General features: G+C 39.5%; 1 protein-coding gene across 3 annotated transcripts in view; it reads left to right on the top strand.

Moving 5' to 3' along the window:
* Nyap2 (neuronal tyrosine-phosphorylated phosphoinositide-3-kinase adaptor 2) overlaps positions 1-19,337 on the top strand; it is a 250,872-nt gene that overhangs the window by 150,578 nt on the left and 80,957 nt on the right. For 2 of the 3 annotated variants that reach the window (XM_031368160.1, XM_031368161.1), the window contains exon 5: positions 6,366-7,451. In XM_031368160.1, the coding sequence (XP_031224020.1) occupies positions 6,366-7,451 (1,086 nt within the window). Of the gene's footprint in view, positions 1-6,365; positions 7,452-14,468; positions 14,687-19,337 lie in introns of those variants that run through there. The other variant, XM_031368162.1, reaches the window with a different exon arrangement.

Below are 19,337 nucleotides of genomic sequence, written 5' to 3' on the forward strand. Positions count from 1 at the left end.
AGATATGTGTGAGGAAGAGAAGAGAAAGGAGAATTTAAATTAAGCAAAGCGTTCTTTATAAGTTTTTATTTACCTATTTTATTTTATTCTTCTCTCATATATTACACCCTTACCACAGATCCCTCTGCCTTCTCTCTTCCCAGATCCTCTCTCCACTTCCCCTCTTACTGAGATCCACTCCTTCTCAGTTAGTTTCCCTTCAGAAAATGGAAGACCTTCTAGGAATATCAATCCATATATGCATGTGTCTCTCTCTATATTTTTTATCTATCTATCTATCTATCTATCTATCTATCTATCTATCTATCTATCTATCTACCTATTCTTAAAGGTAATGTGCCTAATGCCATGTATCTCAAGACAATCAGAGCTGAGTTAGGATTCTGTCTTTGCTGTTAAGCCAAAGCTCCTTCAGGCTTCACTGGGCTGAGAGTTTCTAAAAGTCAGAAAGCTTTGCTAAACCAGTAGGCAGCCTTGGTTTATTTTGATCCACTCAAATGCTAAATTGAGTTCTCTGTTTTGGCATGTTGTCTAGACCCATAACATGAGTCCTGCAACTTCAAACTTGATTTGCCCCGTCTCTTCATCATGCTTTCTTATTCCTTGTATAAGTAGACCAAAGACATTGCAACTTCTGTCCCTTAACAAACATCTTTTAAAAAATTGTTGATAGTATTTTGGAGCTTGTGACTGTGAAAATAAAAATATCTCTCAAAGCTGTTGAATTGTGAGTTGTGAAGAGAGTTATTGTGAGCACAATTCCTCCTGCAAGTGGGAAATGTGTCTCTCACCTTCAAAATCCACCTGTGCCAGAGTCACACAGTGTGGACATTATTTCCCAGGTTGAACTATTGCATAAGTAAACCTCTACAGCATGATATACAGCCCTTTGGTTCTGCTCATTGTATGGATGGATACCATTCAAACAATACATTATAGTACACCATAGATATCAATGAACTATTTTGCTTTCCCGTATTGCTTTTTCTTGTTTCAAAATGTGTAGAATAGTATATTAAATTTGGGGTATTCTACACTAAGGACATAGGTGGTAAACAACTCATATCTGCTCACCAGCCATTTATAGTTACCTGCACTGGATTCACAGAAGATTGGCCCTGGTGACAACCAGTCATGGAAGGGGGAGGGGTCCAGAGGGCCCTCCTATTGAATTAGCAGTCATTGATAGATCCTGGGAGATGGGAAAACATTTTTTTTCAGTTGTGTGCCCACTGCCAGGCTCTAACTAGTAGCTCTAGGCCCTGGCCACACAAAGGGCCCTGCGTGAACTCAATGAGTCACAAAATACGATAAATAGACACAAACAGGAGAAATTAATGAGGAAGAGGTGGTTAGACATAGAAGGTAACGATGTGGGAGAGAGTTGTAAGAACGGATATACAATATAGACATGTGAGATTATCTAAGAACAAATTATAAACACACAATCACTCGCACATGCAGGTGCACATGCAGATACATACACGCTCACAGAGAGAGACACACACACACACTTTAAATGAATGAATGTCTGGGCTGAAAATCTGTAATTGTCCTTCAGACTCTGGAATTCTACGGCCACAGGGAGCTTCCACGGGGAGCAACTCTGGCCCATGCTGTGCTACTTTTTAATCTCACAGGCTACGCACAGTGACACATAGCAAAGCATATTTTTATGTTACCCCTTTAAAAAAACACAAAAATGTATTTCTGAGGTATAAGTTGACAAAGGACACGGTGAATTTCCAAAATTAACTGTGAAAGACGAATCATCGAGGCATGACTGAAAGCCATGCATAACCTTTGTGCTTAGGTATTTCATTTCATAAATGTCACTTTCTGCTCATTCAACGAGACTGTCATTATACTATTTTAAGCTTTAAAATTTGTGTTCTGAAGCTGAACAGGATTTATTGCTTCTATCTTTGGGCTTATTAGAAATAATTTAAAATTCATTTAGAAGTGATAAAATCACCTTTTTTATGGTTGAATTCAGCTAAATGTTGAAAATGCAATATAGTTCTCTCTCTCACTCTCTCTCTCTTTGTGTGTGTGTGTGAGTGTGTGTGTGTGTGACTTTAATTAGCAACAATTCTACATCTGTATGTGTGGCTCAGGACTATTTTAGGAAAGGCTTTAGGAAAAAATTACATTAAAAATTAATTTTCTTTTCTTTACTTTTTATAATTCACCATAAATAGATTAAAGTAGAATAAATTATGGGATGCTACCTGAAATTTCAGACTTTTCTATAGATAGGCAAACTTTAAAAATATGACAGTTGAAACACAGTATCATTGATCCACTCTATGACACACAGCCAAATAAAGAGAAAAATCGGATCCTTAGATAATAATTAAGCCTCTGATCTTACTTTCCAAATGAATTATGAGATTTCAGGGGGTTACGGAACAAAGATGCAGTGTAGGAACCACCTTCCCCCAATGTAGTGGGAATGGATTTGATTATTTGTAAATTATGTAATAATTTATTCTCTAAATAAATCCTCATTCTCCCAATCCAAAATTTGTGTAGAATGCTACTTAGGAGGATCAAGGAAAGAACTGTTGGAGTTCCACGCACCTGCTGGAGGGAACAGGGAAGAAATTTGCCTCCTGATCCATGAAGGTTTACCCAGGAAAGGCTAGCAGGAGAATCACTTCATATTGTAGGGAACTGAGGAAGCACAGACACTATATCTGTTAAACAAGCATCAACTATAAGCAGCAAACATCTGGAAAGTGGATCAGAGGTGGACAGTCTATGTCTATCAATAAGAAGCTGGGGGTCATATTGCAAGGAACCATGATTATTACCATCCTGGCAGTAGAAACCTGCAGGTAGATATTGGTCCTGAATAGTGCTGTGTGCAACCAAAACATGCTCTCTTGAAGAAGCTGAGATGGTGTAAAATAGGGGATGAAAAACATTAAAAGTCTGCCTGGAAATGAACTGTATTAAATCTGAAAATAATAGAGGTACTCATACAATCCCAATGCCAAAGGATGGAATTCAAATAGGTACCTCTATCATTCAGCTATAAGGGGTACTTATGTATTTACACAATGGTCAAGTATATTTTTGTCTTAACTACAGTGACATAACAAAATGGGAGAATGATTAAAAGTACAGAAATTCCTTTCTCCATAGTCCTTAACACTAGAAGCCCAAGATGGTGGCACTGTGTGTTTAACTTCTACTGAGGGGTTTCTACCTGGCTTGTTGAGGGATGCATTCCCTCTGTGTTTTGGTATAACAGATAAGGAGATGAGGAGAGACTCTTCCAATTACCACAAAGGCCCCTTACACTCAAGACTCCTGGCTTTCATGTCTACCACAGCTCTCTCTCCAGGTGTCATGATATTGGTTGAGGTCTTGAACATGGGATTTTTGTGTGTGCTAGGGACCCCAGTTCAAGTAATGGTAACTGCCAGTTTTGATCATCTCACTGTCACCAGAATATTCTTGTATTATATTTGGTTTTCCTTGTACACAGTATCTACAATTGGTTCAAACTTAAATTTTACCCATGTGCTAAAAGGCTTGTCCATACTTCTTAACATTAGTTGTTCTAGCTTAATTAATTATGCTATGTTTTCTTCTGATATAGGACATTTCTTTATTCCTTTCATAAATTTAAAGGTCTTTATTTCATTTTTGTTCCTTTTTGCATTTGGTCACAATTTCAGGAAAACACAGGCAATCGCCCCCCCACACCCCCACACACATATTCCAAAGGTTTCTTTCTGCCCTGTTTGTGAAAGAAGGGCGTTACCTCCAGGTTTCTCTATCTACAGTGCTAGTTTGGACAATGTAGAAAGCCTGAATTCCCCATTGCCTGCACAGAATTTGAGAAGAATGAAAATCTTATCCTAAATATGAATATTCTCATTTTAGGAAATTATCCAGCTCAATATCCTTCCAGTTCTAGGCTCAGCTTAACCATTTGCTCATAGGACTCATCATTCACAGTCTTCTTTTAGAATCCAACAAACAAAAAGAAATATATTCTGAGAATCATTAGTTTAAGTGATTCCCTGTGGTTGAAGGTAACAGGAAATACTTTTAGGAACATTCTGGGTAGAGTTTCCTTTTTTTTAAATTTTCATTTTCTCAAAATCTCTAGAACTAAGTCTGCCTTGTTCATGGATAGTTTTACTTTATTCCAGTTTGGATTGTGTGTGTGTGTGTGTGTGTGTGTGTGTGTGTGTGTGTGTGTGTGTAATCTGATTTATTTTCTTTTAACATAATAAGATTTATACCATGTTGGATGATGAAAGCAAAAGCTAATGGTTGCTTTGGTCCTGTCTAAGGAAGAATTGACTAGCCAGTTTTCTATTTCATTATGTCTGTAGAAATTTTACATTGAGAACAAAAGAGTTCCACCAGGCTAGTCCCTTGGGAAATGACAGCTAGTTTCTGGTGCTAAGGTTTAAAGGTAAAGTCTAGATGCAATTTAAAATATGTTCAAAATGATGTTCGATTTTTACTGAGTATAATCATCATCATGGGCAAGTGGAAGGGAATATTTGGAATTGTGAATCACCCAGCCAAATGAAATGCATAGTCAATAGAATATTAGGTTGGTTTTGTGTTAAAGACTGTGAATGCACAGAGCAACTACATAACTAGTGCTTAGATGTATTCTTATATTTAAGTAAATTTTAGGAAGGCCTTTGTGTCATAAGCTACGTGATTTTAAAACATCAAAAGAGAAATTCAGCATTTCTTCTATTTTTTCTTCATATTAAAGAATTTTTTATTAGTTTTAAATTTTTATAGTCCAGTCATTACCCACCTCCCAGACAGCATCCCCCCACAGTTCCTCCTCTCATTCCTCCCTCCTCCCCCCACTCCCCAACTCCCACCCCTGTCTCCAAGATGATGTTCCTACCCCCCCCAGCCCTCCCCACTCCCTGGAGTCTCAAGTCTCTCCAGGGTTAGGTTTATCTTCTCCCACTGAGGCCAGGCCAGGCAGTCCTCTGCTTTATAATGTGTCTGGGGCCTCAGACCAGCTCATGCATGCTGCCTGGTTGGTGGCTCAGTGTCTGAAAGATCTCAGGGGTCCAGGGTAGTTGAGACTGCTGTCCTTCCCATGGGGTCACCCTCTTGAGCCTTGATACTTGTCTTAGTCTGCAAGTGACAGAGTAGTCTGGTTAGTGTACCCCAAGTTTGGCACCTGTAAACTCTGATATCTGCCACATTGTATTAAAGAATAATCATTGCAAGTATCAGTTACCACAATGAAGTAATAATAACAAGATTTCAAAAGTCTGTCCTGAATGAAAAACCAGACTTTAATTACATGTATTTTCTACCTGAATCTACCTTACAGAAAGATGTCAAAAGGTTTTTTTTTTTGTTTATTTGTTTGTTTTGGTTTTTTGTTTTTGGTTTTTTGTTGTTGTTGTTGTTGTTATTGTTGTTTTTTCTGTCAAAAGTTGTGGAGCAGGGATAGGACTTACAGCCTAGGGGGAGGCAGTTCATTGTTACATCTGTCACAGGTTTCCCTTTTCCAGCACTTACTAAAACTTATGCATTGCCCCTTGCTTATTCTCTTTCAAAACTCTCCAAATCTCCAGGGTGTTCAGATTTGAGAGTAGAACATCACTGATAGATAGATTCACACCAAGAAAGCATGTAGGAATATCACTGATAGATTCACACCAAGAGAGCATACGGGATGTCCTAAGATACGTTCAGAACAAAATTGATAAACACACCCTAAGCTACAGCAGGAGATCTAGAGATTAATTTGTCTAGATTCAAGATTCTCATAGCATTTTCTCTGAAGTCTTGGACACAATTTTATCAGAGCTATTTATTTGCCTCAGCACAGAGATGAAATCCAGCAGGGTAAGACTTTTTTAAAATCCTAAATGACGCAATTTCTGGGTTTTTTTTTTTTTGTTTGTTTTTTCTTGTTTTTGTTTTTTTTTTTTGTTTTTTTTGGTGACCATTTATGTGAGCCTGAATCATACTCCCCCATCACCACTCAGTCTCACTGAATCTTTCCGATTTGAATTTTATGTGTTGCTATCCAAGAAGATTTACCTGTAAGTTTTCCGTTTGTAATCACAAGGCAGGGGAATAATCAACCTCAGGCCTAATATGCTTATCAGTGTTAGATTAATGATAGATATAATTAGTCTGGAATTGAGACTGAGTACAATTCTATCCTCAAGATTTTCTGTTTGACTCTTAGTCTGAGTTTTAATCAACGACTTAAGTTAAAATGAAGCTGATGACTCCCTGCATCAAAAAAAAAAAAAAAATACAGAAAACCCAAGCAAGAGTCAAATTAGAAAGCTTTTCTGTTCCATCCATCTGTTTTACAACCCAATACTTTCTGTTTTTGCTTTCAGTGTCTGCCAAGCCAAGACCCCACAGTGACGAATATTCAAAGAAAATTCCTCCTCCAAAACCGAAACGGAATCCTAACACTCAACTTAGCACGTCTTTCGATGAAACCTACATCAAAAAGCATGTGCCAAGGAGAACCTCTCTCCCACGAGATTCATCCCTGTCCCAGGTCTGCAGTCCCGCGGCAGACCCTGAAGAAGAGGAGCCTGTGTACATCGAGATGGTGGGGAACATTCTCAGAGACTTCAGGAAGGAAGAAGATGACCAGAGCGAGGCTGTGTATGAGGAGATGAAATATCCCATTTTCGACGACCTGGGCCATGACTCCAAATGTGACTTTGATCATCACAGTTGCTCTTCGCAGTGTGCTACTCCCACGGTGCCTGACCTGGACTTCGTCAAGTCTTCAGGACCATGTAATCCCAAGGGTCTGCTTTGTGACATACCCCCGCCCTTCCCCAACTTGCTTTCTCATAGACCACCCCTGCTGGTGTTCCCACCGGCCCCAGTACACTGCTCTCCCAACTCCGATGAGTCTCCGCTGACCCCTCTGGAGGTCACAAAGCTTCCTGTATTGGAAAATGTGTCTTACATGAAACAACCACCTGGAGCATGTCCATCCTCACTGCCATCTCACAGCTCCAGCCATGCTAAAGACCAGACAGGAGCCTTGGGTCCTGCTCCTGGAGCATCCATTCTCTCTTCTTCCCCTCCACCTCCATCCACTTTGTACAGAACCCAGTCTCCCCATGGCTATCCAAAAAGTCATTCCACCTCCCCGTCCCCTGTCAGCATGGGGAGGTCCCTGACGCCCTTGAGCCTCAAGAGGCCTCCCCCTTATGATGCTGTGCATTCCGGCAGCCTCTCAAGGAGTTCTCCCTCAGTGCCTCACATGACCCCAAGACCCGTGTCGCAAGATGGGGCCAAGATGGTGAACGCTGCGGTGAACACCTACAGCGCTGCGCAGAGTGGTTCCAGGTCCAGGACACCCACCAGTCCTTTGGAGGAGCTCACCAGCCTCTTTACCTCAGGGCGGAGCCTGCTGCGGAAGTCATCCAGTGGCCGAAGGTCCAAAGAGCCAGCAGAGAGTAAGTTGAGCAACCCAGTTTGGTACAGGTCTCAAAACCAAAGCAAGCCCCCTTATGCACATGCAAAGCTCAGGGGACTTGCTTCTGAGTCTTTTTGGTTCCAATGTGAAACTGAAAAGACATTTTTAAGTTCTGGGCATGTTAAAAGAAGTAGTGTTCTCTGAGAGGGAACTAGCTATGAAGATTAAAAGATTTTTAGGTAAAAGGTCTGATTTGGAGGAACATAAACATTCACATCCAGAACTATTCAAAGTCAAAACATAACCTTCTATAGTAAAATTGTTACAACTCTATGGTGTCAGGAAATCTTGTAGCAAAGAAAGCAAACTAGGCAAAGTTTGGGATTTCTTCCCCTTTAATATAAGTTTTACATTAATATTAATATATTTCTTATATTATAAGGAATAGTTCTGTCTTCACACTTCATATTATCGCAGACTTCTCTTCACTGTCAACTAGAATAGATTTATGAGTTCTCTACTACACACCATGGCAGGGTCTGGAGAGATGGCTTAGCAGCTAAAAATACTTGCATATTGTGTGGATATACACATTGACAAATGTACAACATGTGTGCACATATACCATCACCACTGTGACAACTACCATACCATATAGACACAAACACACACAGGCATGCACACATGTGTACACACACATACTACCATTAACACCACCATCACAGCACATACCACACAAGCATACATACATACATACACACACACACACACACACACACCACCACCACCACCCCACATACCACCCCCCATACACACACACACAAACGCACACTAAAATGAATATGCTCCTTATGTTTAGAACACACTTCCAGGATCCATTGTTGTGTACAGCATATGAAATCAGTAATGTGTGAAAACTGTCACCACAAGTGTGTTTTAAAGACTACAAAATTTCAATCTCTGGGTGTCCAGCCCTTTTATAAGCCCTACATGGCTGACACCACAAGTCTCTAGAAAGTCCCGTGTAAATCCAGGTCAGTTGTCCTCATGTCCAGATCATTCAGTCACACTGTTTTTTGTTTTGTTTGTTTTGACTTAAAATGAGTTAGGCACCTCAACTGATTTAATCAACATATGTCAAATGAGTCCACCATGCAACTGGGTTATCTATTTATATGATTTTACTAGTTATATGAGGAAGACATGAAGTTCCCAGCACTTTTGATGCAAAAAAATGACATGGTATCCACAAGTAATCCATAGCCATTAGTAGTTATAAGTGACGCTTTCATTCCCTCTACCTGGAAAGATAGATAAATGCATTAATTAACAAAATTATTCCTACCCCTACCCTTTTATGTCATAACAGAAAAGCAGTAGCTTTTAATGCCTCAGAAATGCTTGCCATACATCTATGCTTATGTGCACGCATGTAATTACCTCAAGAATTGAATTTAAAAATCAGAGGGATTCTATACTTCACCTTAGATACACAAAGCCACAACTATGTGTATATGTAACGTCAACATCTCAAATCACTCACACACATACACACCCACAATGCTTAGGAGCAATCTGTCTACAGAGCAGTCGTTCTGATTTCAGTTTGTGCCTGCAGGGATGTTTGATAGTGTCAGTGTCTAGCAAAAATGTTGGCTGATCCTTGAATGTTGCTGTGTCTACAACACAGAAGTTGGGGTTGTAGAGAGTAATTGGAAGGTGGAAGGTGCACACCAAAAGGTAGATCCATATCCAGTAATGTTTTTAAGAACAAAACAGGAAAACATGAAGAAGTCACTTACTTATAAAATACACAGTTCTCCCGTGAGAATATCAGGAGTTTAACAGAGGTTTGGTGAAAGAATTTGGCTTTTTCCCTACCTATCAGCTCCCCGGGAGCACCCTTAACACCTCCAGCTGGCAGCTGGGCCAATTAGCTAGAAAAACTGTGCAAAAGAGACAATTCACTAATGAAGTTATTCCAGGAGAAAAAAAGTCTATCTGTTAATATCATCCCATGTGCAGTGGCTCAGAGACACCAGTATCTGATTTCTGAAAGGACTGTGCTTGCTTCAAAAGCAAAGCGTTAGCGTGAAAGAGTGATCTAGAGTCCCTTGCCACCTTTGGGAGCCAAGTGCTGGGTTCCTTTCCGTAATCCATCACTGTGTTTCCACCCTGCCGAGAGTCATGCTCTGAGTTTCATTGGCCCTGACAATTTTCATTCTACGTAATGAAAATGATGATGAGGTGATGCGTGAGAACCAAAAGTGTTAATAAATAGAAGTTAGCTGGTGACTGCCATTGCATTACCTTCAGTGACTTCTCCTCTCCTGTATCCAAGCCTGACCCAAAGGCTTGTAAGCACCTGTTGATGTCATAAGCACAGAACGAGTGCAAGATTCATGCCTTGAGTGTAAGGCTTTTTAAAAATAATATTCCATGATTATTTTCCATTTTAGGGATAAATTAATATTGCTATCTCCTTTCCTTTCCCCCTTTGCTCATTTGAAAAGTAATTTTAAAGCATTTAGTCTAAAAACATATGATTTTGGTTTTAATCAGTTAAAGAAATGTAAAGTAGAATTTGTGCTTTTAAGTATTACTTTTAATTATCTAAAAGAAACATATTTTCTAGTTTGGTTTTAGTTGCTGTGTTAAATCTTACCCACAAAAAGTAACTTGGAGACAGGAAGGATCCATTTGGCTTAGACTTCTAGGTCACAGTCCAGGACTGAAGGATGTCAGGGCAGGAACTGGAGGCAGGAACCTGAAGGAAGGCCTACTTGTTTCACCAGCATTGACTCTTATACACCCCAGGATCACCTCCTAAGGCATCCCTATGGAGGTGGCACGCGACTCATCATGAACAGTTCCCTTCTGAATCAATTAACAACCAAGAAAGTCCCTCACGGAGCTGGAGAGATGGGCCAATTACAGTTGTTTCTCTTACAGAGAACAGAACCCAAGTTCAATTTCCAGCATTCACATTACAGCTATCATCTATTCTAACTGTAGGGAATCTGATGCCCACTCCTGGCCTCCATGAGCACCAGACACACATCCACACACAGGCAAAACGCTCACACTCAAAATAAAAATAAATAAATCATAAAAAAAAAAATTCCTCACAGACTTGCTCACAAACTAATCTGATAGAGACCATCAGGTTTTCAGTGGTGACCTGTCACTCGAGTCACTCAGTGCTTGGATTTCTTGTCCTTGACTGCTGATAGCACAGTCACCACTGTACCATAGCTTGATAGGCCATGACTACTCCAAGGGATACTAATACACTGACGTGGCTCCGCAAGCACTAGAGCTTGGGACACAAGCACCACAAGCAGGAACACCTGAATTCAGATCTCCAGCACCCGTGTAAAACATTGGGAGCACGAGCCTTTAATGCTTTGAGCATCAGAGAAAGGAGGATCCCTCAGGTGTTGTTTACCAGCCTACCTCCTGGTGTAGTGAAGGGACTCTGACTTAGGGGTATAAAGCATAGAATGACAGAGGCAAGATATTCAATGTCTCCCTCTGGCCTCTGCAAACACACTTTCACACACACACACACACACACACACACACACACACCACATATATCATACACTTGCAAACGATAACAACTGCAGCAACAACAAAACAGCTGAAGGTAACGACAGGCTCACAACAGATGATTCCAAAACTGACTCTGGTAAGCAGAAGTCCACTAAGTGAGGGCTCCCAAAGCCACCTTCTTTGTCTTTAGATAGTGAGTCCGTCTACTCAGACATCTTAAAATTCAAAAGCACACAATATGGTGTGTTAAGAATGTGTTGGCCTATTTAATCAGTCTTATTTTAAAATTAAAAAAAAAAAACATTCTTTTCAGGATCATAGGGTTAAACGTAGAATAACGAAAATCCCTTGATTTTGAAAATTCATGTGACTCCTTGATTAATTGGGATGATGACATTGTCTGTTTTCCTCATGCAGTTTATCCTGGAGTTGTGGTTCAGAATCACTGAAGAAAACATAATTTCATAAATAATTGCTCACCTTTCTGGGGGGTTCGCTGCAGCTGCCTTTGATTGACGCAGGCAGACATGTTTGTCCCTTGTGCTTACAGTCACTGTCTGCTCAATCTTTAAGTGCAATGTCTTGTCAGCAATTTAACCAGCAATTCCCTCCATTAAGAGGAGCCTTTGATGCTTTAGACTCTAAGATCCAGTCACATCGTCAATTCAGAAATAAACTACAGTGTTCTATTTACAAAAAAAAAAATACCTCTCAGTCATGCCTAAGTTACACAGGCGAAATATCCTACAACTGGGTTCCTTCCCTCCTGTTCAGTGCGATGAAACAGGAAATTTATTATATGGGTTTCATTTACTAGGTGGATTTTGAAAGCTTTGGCAAATATAACAAATTAACTCCCACATTAGGTAAACAAACAAACAAACAAAACAACAACAACAACAAAAAAATTCCCTGATGCACGGCCTCTACTTAATGAAAAGATCTAGGGATTTAGAACCAGACCAAGCGTCAGTAGGAAGAGCCCAACGGAAGGAGATAGAGCTGGAGTTCCCTTTGGGATCCCCGATTAAGCACAAAGCACACCTTTATTTCACAGAGATCCTTTATTACGTGGAGAAGAAAAGTTAAGGCGGCTGCTTTCTGACTCAGTCAAAATCAACAGCAACAAATGTCCTTGCAGGTGTGATTTTTTTTTTTTTTTTTTTTTTTTACAGAAGAAAAAAAGGGGGAGGTCTGTATTAGAAAGGTCTAGCAAGCAATGGTATGTTTTGACTGGGAATTAATTAGGTAAACTGAAGGGGGTTTTTGATTGCTGCCCTTAATACTTTGGTAGCTGGATCTTGGTAGTCAGCCTCAGGAGGATGAAGTGGCCAAATAACTGAATAGACTTTGGAGACTAGCTTTAGGAATGTAAATAGCTTTCAGCAAGGCTGAAAGGATGACGAAGAAGGGCAAAACCTGTTAGAGGCATACTCCCCATAAGACACTGTCAGTTTCACCATGGAGAAATTCACCACTCAGAATCCCTTAGCTTAGAATTTTATAATGATAATGCCTTCATATACTTTCCTTGTAATTCTGTGATGATTTGTAGCTTATTCTAATGTCTCATAATTTAAAAACATATTAAGACAAAAGGCAGGCAGGACAAGGCTATACCTCATAGTCCTTTTATTTCCTGTAATATTTGGTCTGCTGTGTATTTCTCAGAACTGCAGTATGATATATTTTTATTGAACTTGAGTGAATATGCATTACAACTTGAGAAAGCTATTGAACTCAAGCAGAAGAAATCATATAAAAATATTTAACCATTAAGTTTTTTTAAAAGTAGGCTTCTACCATCTAGAAAATGTCACATTAAAATCAATACAGTCATTCAATAAGAGAAGTGAGGTTGAATGCTGAATCCATTGCTTATACTCTTAAGTGGCATGATTTAGAGAACCAGTCTACTCCAGGTATATTTAACTGGAATAAAGAAGTATAAAGACCATAACTGTGAAGCATTTAAATGTGAGCCATTCTGAGGATGTCAGAATCAGAATTAGCTTCTGGACCAATGCGTGAGCTGTGAGAATTGATCCCTTTTAGATGTTTAGAATTTTTTAAAAGGGTGCATTTATAAAAGAAAATAAGAGATTAACACTTTAAAGAAGGAACTCCAGTGTGCTTAACACTGCATTATTGAGCACAAATAGAAGAATGAAAACCAATTCAAGGAAGACATTTAATCTCTTTGAGGACAAGTAACACGAAAACTCAGAAAGCAATTATGATCAGCTACTAGCTAGCTGTCGTGTGTGTGTGTGTGTGTGTGTGTGTGTGTGTGTGTGTGTTCTCTGGGAAAACTGAATTCACTTATAAAATACTTTCTAAGCTTTTTTTTTTTACTTATTTTTTAAAAATAATTTTTCTAGAAATTTGTAAATGAATAACAATTCCAAATTTAATAAGGTGTATGTAGCAGTGCATGGTGATTCGTGGTTGAAGCAAGCTCATTATTGCAGCTTGCTGATGGAAGTTAGGTTAATTAAATATTCCACTCCTTCTTGAAAAGCCAATCAACTGGAGAATCTGGGCCATGGCTATTCCCAAAGGAAAGGAATGAACTTCCTAATGAGTACCTGAGAGGAGAGGGAGGAGTGTTGGTGCCATGGATTTTGAATCTGTGCATACTATCTAGCTATGTATACACACAAAAAAAAATTGACCTAAGGTCAGGAGTAGGGAGCACACCAGGGACTATAATGGAGGCGTCTGAGCTTTTCTCCTGACCACTGATAACACGGGGCAAACTTTCCCCTACAGTTTCCCCTGGTCTAATTTTAGTTGCATTCAGTAACATTTTTCCATTTTCTCTGTGCATCTTCCTGTTATAAATGGGATTAATATGACTAAACAAGAAGGAATAGGACATAAGAACCAACAGTTTTAAACACTCCGGGTAGTTAATAATTGACTGGGGAAGGGGAGTCATGTTCCTCAATGGTAGCTGCTTCAAGTTGTCCTTCCTCACGTAAAAATAACCCACATCCATGTCCATTCATGTAACATTAATTAAATGCAATCACATGTGCCTACATATGCACACATGTACACACATACAATATGATGGTAGGAAGGAAGGGCGTTTGTTGGAAAGAAGAAGGGATTCACAAGGAGTAGAGCTGAGAGAGGATAATGTGATCAATGTGCACGATACACAATATATATATTTACATATACATGTATGATTATGAACAAATAAATAATAGTCATAGTGGTAATAATTTTAAACAAGTACAGATTGGAACATGACATCCATTTATTGTCTAACGTGGACTCTCCCATGGTATTGTGGGTGGACACTTCCATCATGACTTTTTGTTCTCATGACATAACTAAAATATCCAAATGGCTAGAAGGATTTAGCTGTCAGCAACCCCCAAAAGAATGAACAGAGAGGTGAGCTGAAGAATTGCTTTATTCGTGTATCATATTCTGGATGTCAAATTTGCCTTTACACATGCATACTAATCTTACTGTTTTGACTGATTAGTTTTTAGGCCACTTACTGGTGATTAACATCAAGAGAGAGCTGTCAGAAGATGAAAAGCTTGTCAGTGGCAAAATGGACTGAGGCATCTCAAACGTGGGAAATTCAAACAGATCCCCTCAAAGTGTTCCTCTACTGGTTTATTGCTAATCTTCCTTGAATGCTGAAGAATTAATTTCGACTTAATATAGGTTGTTGTGGGAAATGTATTAAAAATTAAACTGGCATGCTCTCACACTTGTACCTCTGTCCCAGTGGCCTGGTCAGCCATGTACTGGCGGGCAATGGCTGACCTGTTTTTATCTCATGGAGACTCTGACTCAGAACTCCACAATCTCTCCACCCAATTTGCTAGGTTCCCACTGGTGGGTCTTTACCACATCAAGCCCTTGCTTCATATCCCCCATGCCCTTTGTGGTGCACCTCAGGCAAGCCCAAGCTTTGCCGTGGTACCTTTCTCTCTTGAACCTGGATGAGCCACAGAGTGAAGGAAAACACAACACAAGCTTAGTTCAGAAGCAAGGCAACTAATCGCTGAGCACAGCAACTAAAATCCTAATCTTGTAAGCCTTATTAAATCTAAATCCTCGGGTGGTGAATCCTGAAGGATCCCCATTGAAACCGGGAGACACTTGTAATTACATCTTGTCCTCACACTATCCGAGTCCAAAAGGTCTAACTTCTCTCCTCCTCCCTCTTTTCTTGTGTCCAACCCAGAAGTCCCTCCTACTTGCCCAGTGATTGGCTTCTTTATTCCTTAGGGGATTGGTTCACTAGAAGTCACCTGAGTACTTGGCTCACTCCTTGTCTACAACTCAACCCCAGGAGAGTGGAATCAGCATCAAAATACAAACAGCGCCAAGCCCATCCTCAACAATGCGTTAATAAAAGATTCCTTTAATGTATCAGTAAGAAATACAAGGAAAGAAAAGAAAAGAAAGAGAAAAGTAAAGAAAAGAAAAGGTTAATTCTATATCTAGCCATGGATCTTCACTCAAAGGCATGCTCTCTATGTGGTGTCTACAGCTCACCTCTTCCATTTCATCTTAACTTCACTTCCCTTCTACTCAACATAAATCATATACACCTTCCTATATGTTCTCTGACTGTGATCTGTTTTACATCTTTATTCCCTTAACCCTTGTCCTGGTTAGTTTTTCTGAACTTGATATTAACTAAAGAAATGTTAACCCAGAAAGCAAGAATGTGAGGAATTGCATCAATCACATTGGCCTTGGAGCATGGATGTGGGCATCTACTTATTTGTTAATTGACATAGGAGGTCCCAGCCCACTGTGGGCAATGCTATCCATAGGCAGGTAGGTGTGAGCACTATAAAACGCAGCAGAGTAAGTCAGAGGAAATGAGCCAATAAGTAATTTTCCTCTATGGTCTTTGCTTGAGTTTCTATCTTGACTTTTCTCAATGAATGATTATGACACATTGTAAGCTGAATAAACCCTTTCCTCATCCAAGTTGTTTTTTGTCAGTGCAACACACAGCAAATTAATATGTCTGACTTTGTCATTTATTACCTGTAAAGGCTACTATGCCACTACCCATGCCATATACATCCTCTTTCTTTTTTAACTCAATATTTTCTTCCTTTATGCAAGCTCTTTACCTCTATTTATGTGTAATATGTTATTCTGGCATAAAACTGACAGTGTTGTATGATATATGTGTAAAGGTATGATTAGGTCAAACTGGGTAGTTTTACTATAGTTTTACTTCACTTTTTCTAGATCAGGGACGTCTTTAAGATGTGTGTTGATCCCAACGACAGACTAAATGAATGGACAGTGAGCGAATAAACCTAATTACACAGCAAGTTTTTGAATTTAAGGGTCATATGCTTTGCTCATTCCTGTGCATAGACTTCAGGAATGTATTTTACAGTATATTAGTATATTACATTATCCTTTGATACTGAAGTTATTGATTTTTCCAAATCTAAACTTTCAAAGGGCAGTCTAAAGTATCATCATGATTATGAAGTATTGAAACTAGAGTTTTTTACAGGGATCTAAGATGAACAGTAGTTAAGGTAGCTAAGGACCAAATATTCCAGTAAATACCAATAGAAGACTTGGGTTTAGATAATTTATATCTAGTTTACATACAAATAATTTATACATCTAAATATAAAGTTGTTATTAGCTAAAAGGAGAATTAGAACAATTACATAGTGAGAGATGATGACAACATTCAGTCAGCAACACAAATGAAAACAAATACTTTTCGTCTCAGGCCAAATAAGAGTTAATATAAATTCTATCAACAATAGCGGTGGACAGGTTTTCACCAGGATCTGATGGAGACTCACAGGGCTCCAGATCTATCTAGAAAAAATATGTATTTCAGTGTAAAAGACTGAGATGAAATGGAGTAAAATCTGCTAGAGACACCCGCTATTGTCTGTGCACCATCACCTTCAGTTAGAGCTGGATAAAGAATCTGACATCTTAAGTGAACAACCTTGATACCTGAAGCCTGGAGCATAAAGAATTTTAGACAACTCAGGCATTCTCTGCACCCATGGGAACTGTACAGCTTGCAGGATGCTGAGTAAAACCTAAGCCTTCAAGATAGGAGAGGCAGAGAGAGAGAAAGAGAGGTAGAGGGAGGTGGGAAATAGGAGAGAGGTGGAAGGAGGGGGGAAGTGGAGGGAGGAGGAGGAAGGTTGAAGGGAAGAGAAAGGGAGAAGGGAAGAGAAGGGCGGTGGATGCCCATTATATAGACAGAACAACCTCCCATTCCAAATAGCAACTCTGAGAACAAGCAGGCTGTCTTCCTTACATACAAGTCCAAACCTTATGTGGCTTGGATTATGACAATCACAGAAATCAAACTGTTGATATGTTCTTCAAATAGCAGACACATATTCTTTTTCTTTTAATTTGCTTACATTAAATGCCCCACCCCATCCTCCAAACTTAAGCTTAGAATTTGAAAACCTGAATACTCAGAAGAACTAGCAATCATTCAAATTTTATTTTAAAATGTGTGTGCCACCACAAAGACATTGGGTTGACACTAAACTCCTAAATACAGACTAATGGACACACCAAGGCATTATGACAAATGGCCTTCTAGAATAGTATTTATTAGGGCAAAGCTCCAGATGCAAAAGCAGTTGTGGAAACACTTTTCCATTTACTCATTTTATTATTTTTATTAACTTCCATGGCTTTCCATGCTATGGCTTTATCCAGATGCTCATTAAGCAGAGACTTGCTTTACACATCAATTTTTAATATCCGCCCTTCACTGTAAAATAGAACCTGCAGCACAAGGCTTCCCCAGTTAAAAGCGGTCCTGACCTAGTTCCTTGTGAAATCAATGGAGGGCTTCAAAAAAGAACTGGTAAGCAGCTGACATTTAAGGGAGATAGCTAATAATCTGTGTTGGTGTTAAATATGTTTCCCTGGCATAGGTTATCAGTTCTCTCCTTCCTATCTTCTTCCCTCCCCCAAACCCTTTTCATCCCCTCCCCTTACTTTTCTCTCTCCTCCTCCCTCTACCTTTCCTTCATGTTACTCTAACACCAGAGAAGGCTACAGTAAGTGTGCAGTCCTAGAAGTGAAGTCATGCCACAAATATAGGTCCCTGGGGAGTAGTGAGTTAGGTGACAAATGGTTTCTAGTTAAGTTCAAAGCTGGAGGAGAACAAAAGACTAAGCTCTCTGCTCCTTTCACACAACCATATTGCAGGTGACTTTCAGATATTTAGTGTCCCAAGGTCTTCAGAGTAGGAACAAGATCAGCAGGAGCTACATGGTCCTTCTTAACAAAGGAGTAAATAGAGTCTTCACCTGAGTAGGAGCTCTCATATAGGGGAGCATGTAAGATGCCCATCAAAGGTTACTAAGCGCTCATATAGGTTAGTATGGACTCTTGACCCTAGATCCTGGAGTTTAGCCTCCTAAACGTCATTGTACTTATTCTAGATTGAGAGACCAATGGAGAAGAGTGAAATTCAGCTACTAAGGACATCTATGATGGGAGTCTCCTCCTCCTCCTCCTCCTCCTCCTCCTCCTCCTCCTTCTCCTCCTTCTCCTTCTTTTTGGTTTGCAGGAATATATTTATAGTGTTAATGTATACTTATTTATTTTTATTGGATATTTTATTTATTTAAATTTCAAATGTTATCCCATTTCACAGTTTCCCCTCCAGAAACCCACTATCCCATCCTCCCTCCCCCTGCTTCTATGAGAGTGCTCACCCACCCACCCACCTACCCACTCCTGCCCTCTACACTGGGGCCTTGAGCCTTGATGGAAGTCTTCAAAGGCCCAGTAATTTCTATCATAGCTGGAATCCAAACACCAGTGAGATCTTTATTGCTTGTCATTTGTTCATGCCAAACCTATGACCCACATGAGTACAAACAGACGTACTATGGTAAAGTCTATGTAACATTCAACTTATGGTTTTAATAATTTTTTAAGTATATAGTTGGATACCAGTCAGTAAATAACCACAATATGCAACCATCAGCACTGAACATCTCCAGAGATGTTTCGTTGTTGCCCTCATTGCTGTTGTTCTTGTTGTTCTTTCTGAACTGAAACTCCATTTCACAAAGCCCCAGTCTTGTCTTGACACCATTCCAAGTGTTGTTCTGGCTTTTCAGATGCAAGCTAACTCTGGCTAACTCAAATGTAAGCAAAAAGTTTTTTACTTCTGTGCCTGGAATACTTTGCTCAGCTCAATGTCTTCCAGACTCAACCCTGCAGAGTTTCCTTTCTTTTTTTTTTATTTTTTATCTTTTTTATTTTAGATATTTTCTTTATTTACGTGCAAATATCTCCATTCCCAGTTTCCCCTCCAAAAAACAAAGAAACAAACAAAAACAACAAAAACAAACCC

Source organism: Mastomys coucha, unplaced genomic scaffold (assembly GCF_008632895.1).
Source record: "Mastomys coucha isolate ucsf_1 unplaced genomic scaffold, UCSF_Mcou_1 pScaffold14, whole genome shotgun sequence".
In the NCBI taxonomy this organism is placed as follows: domain Eukaryota; kingdom Metazoa; phylum Chordata; class Mammalia; order Rodentia; family Muridae; genus Mastomys; species Mastomys coucha.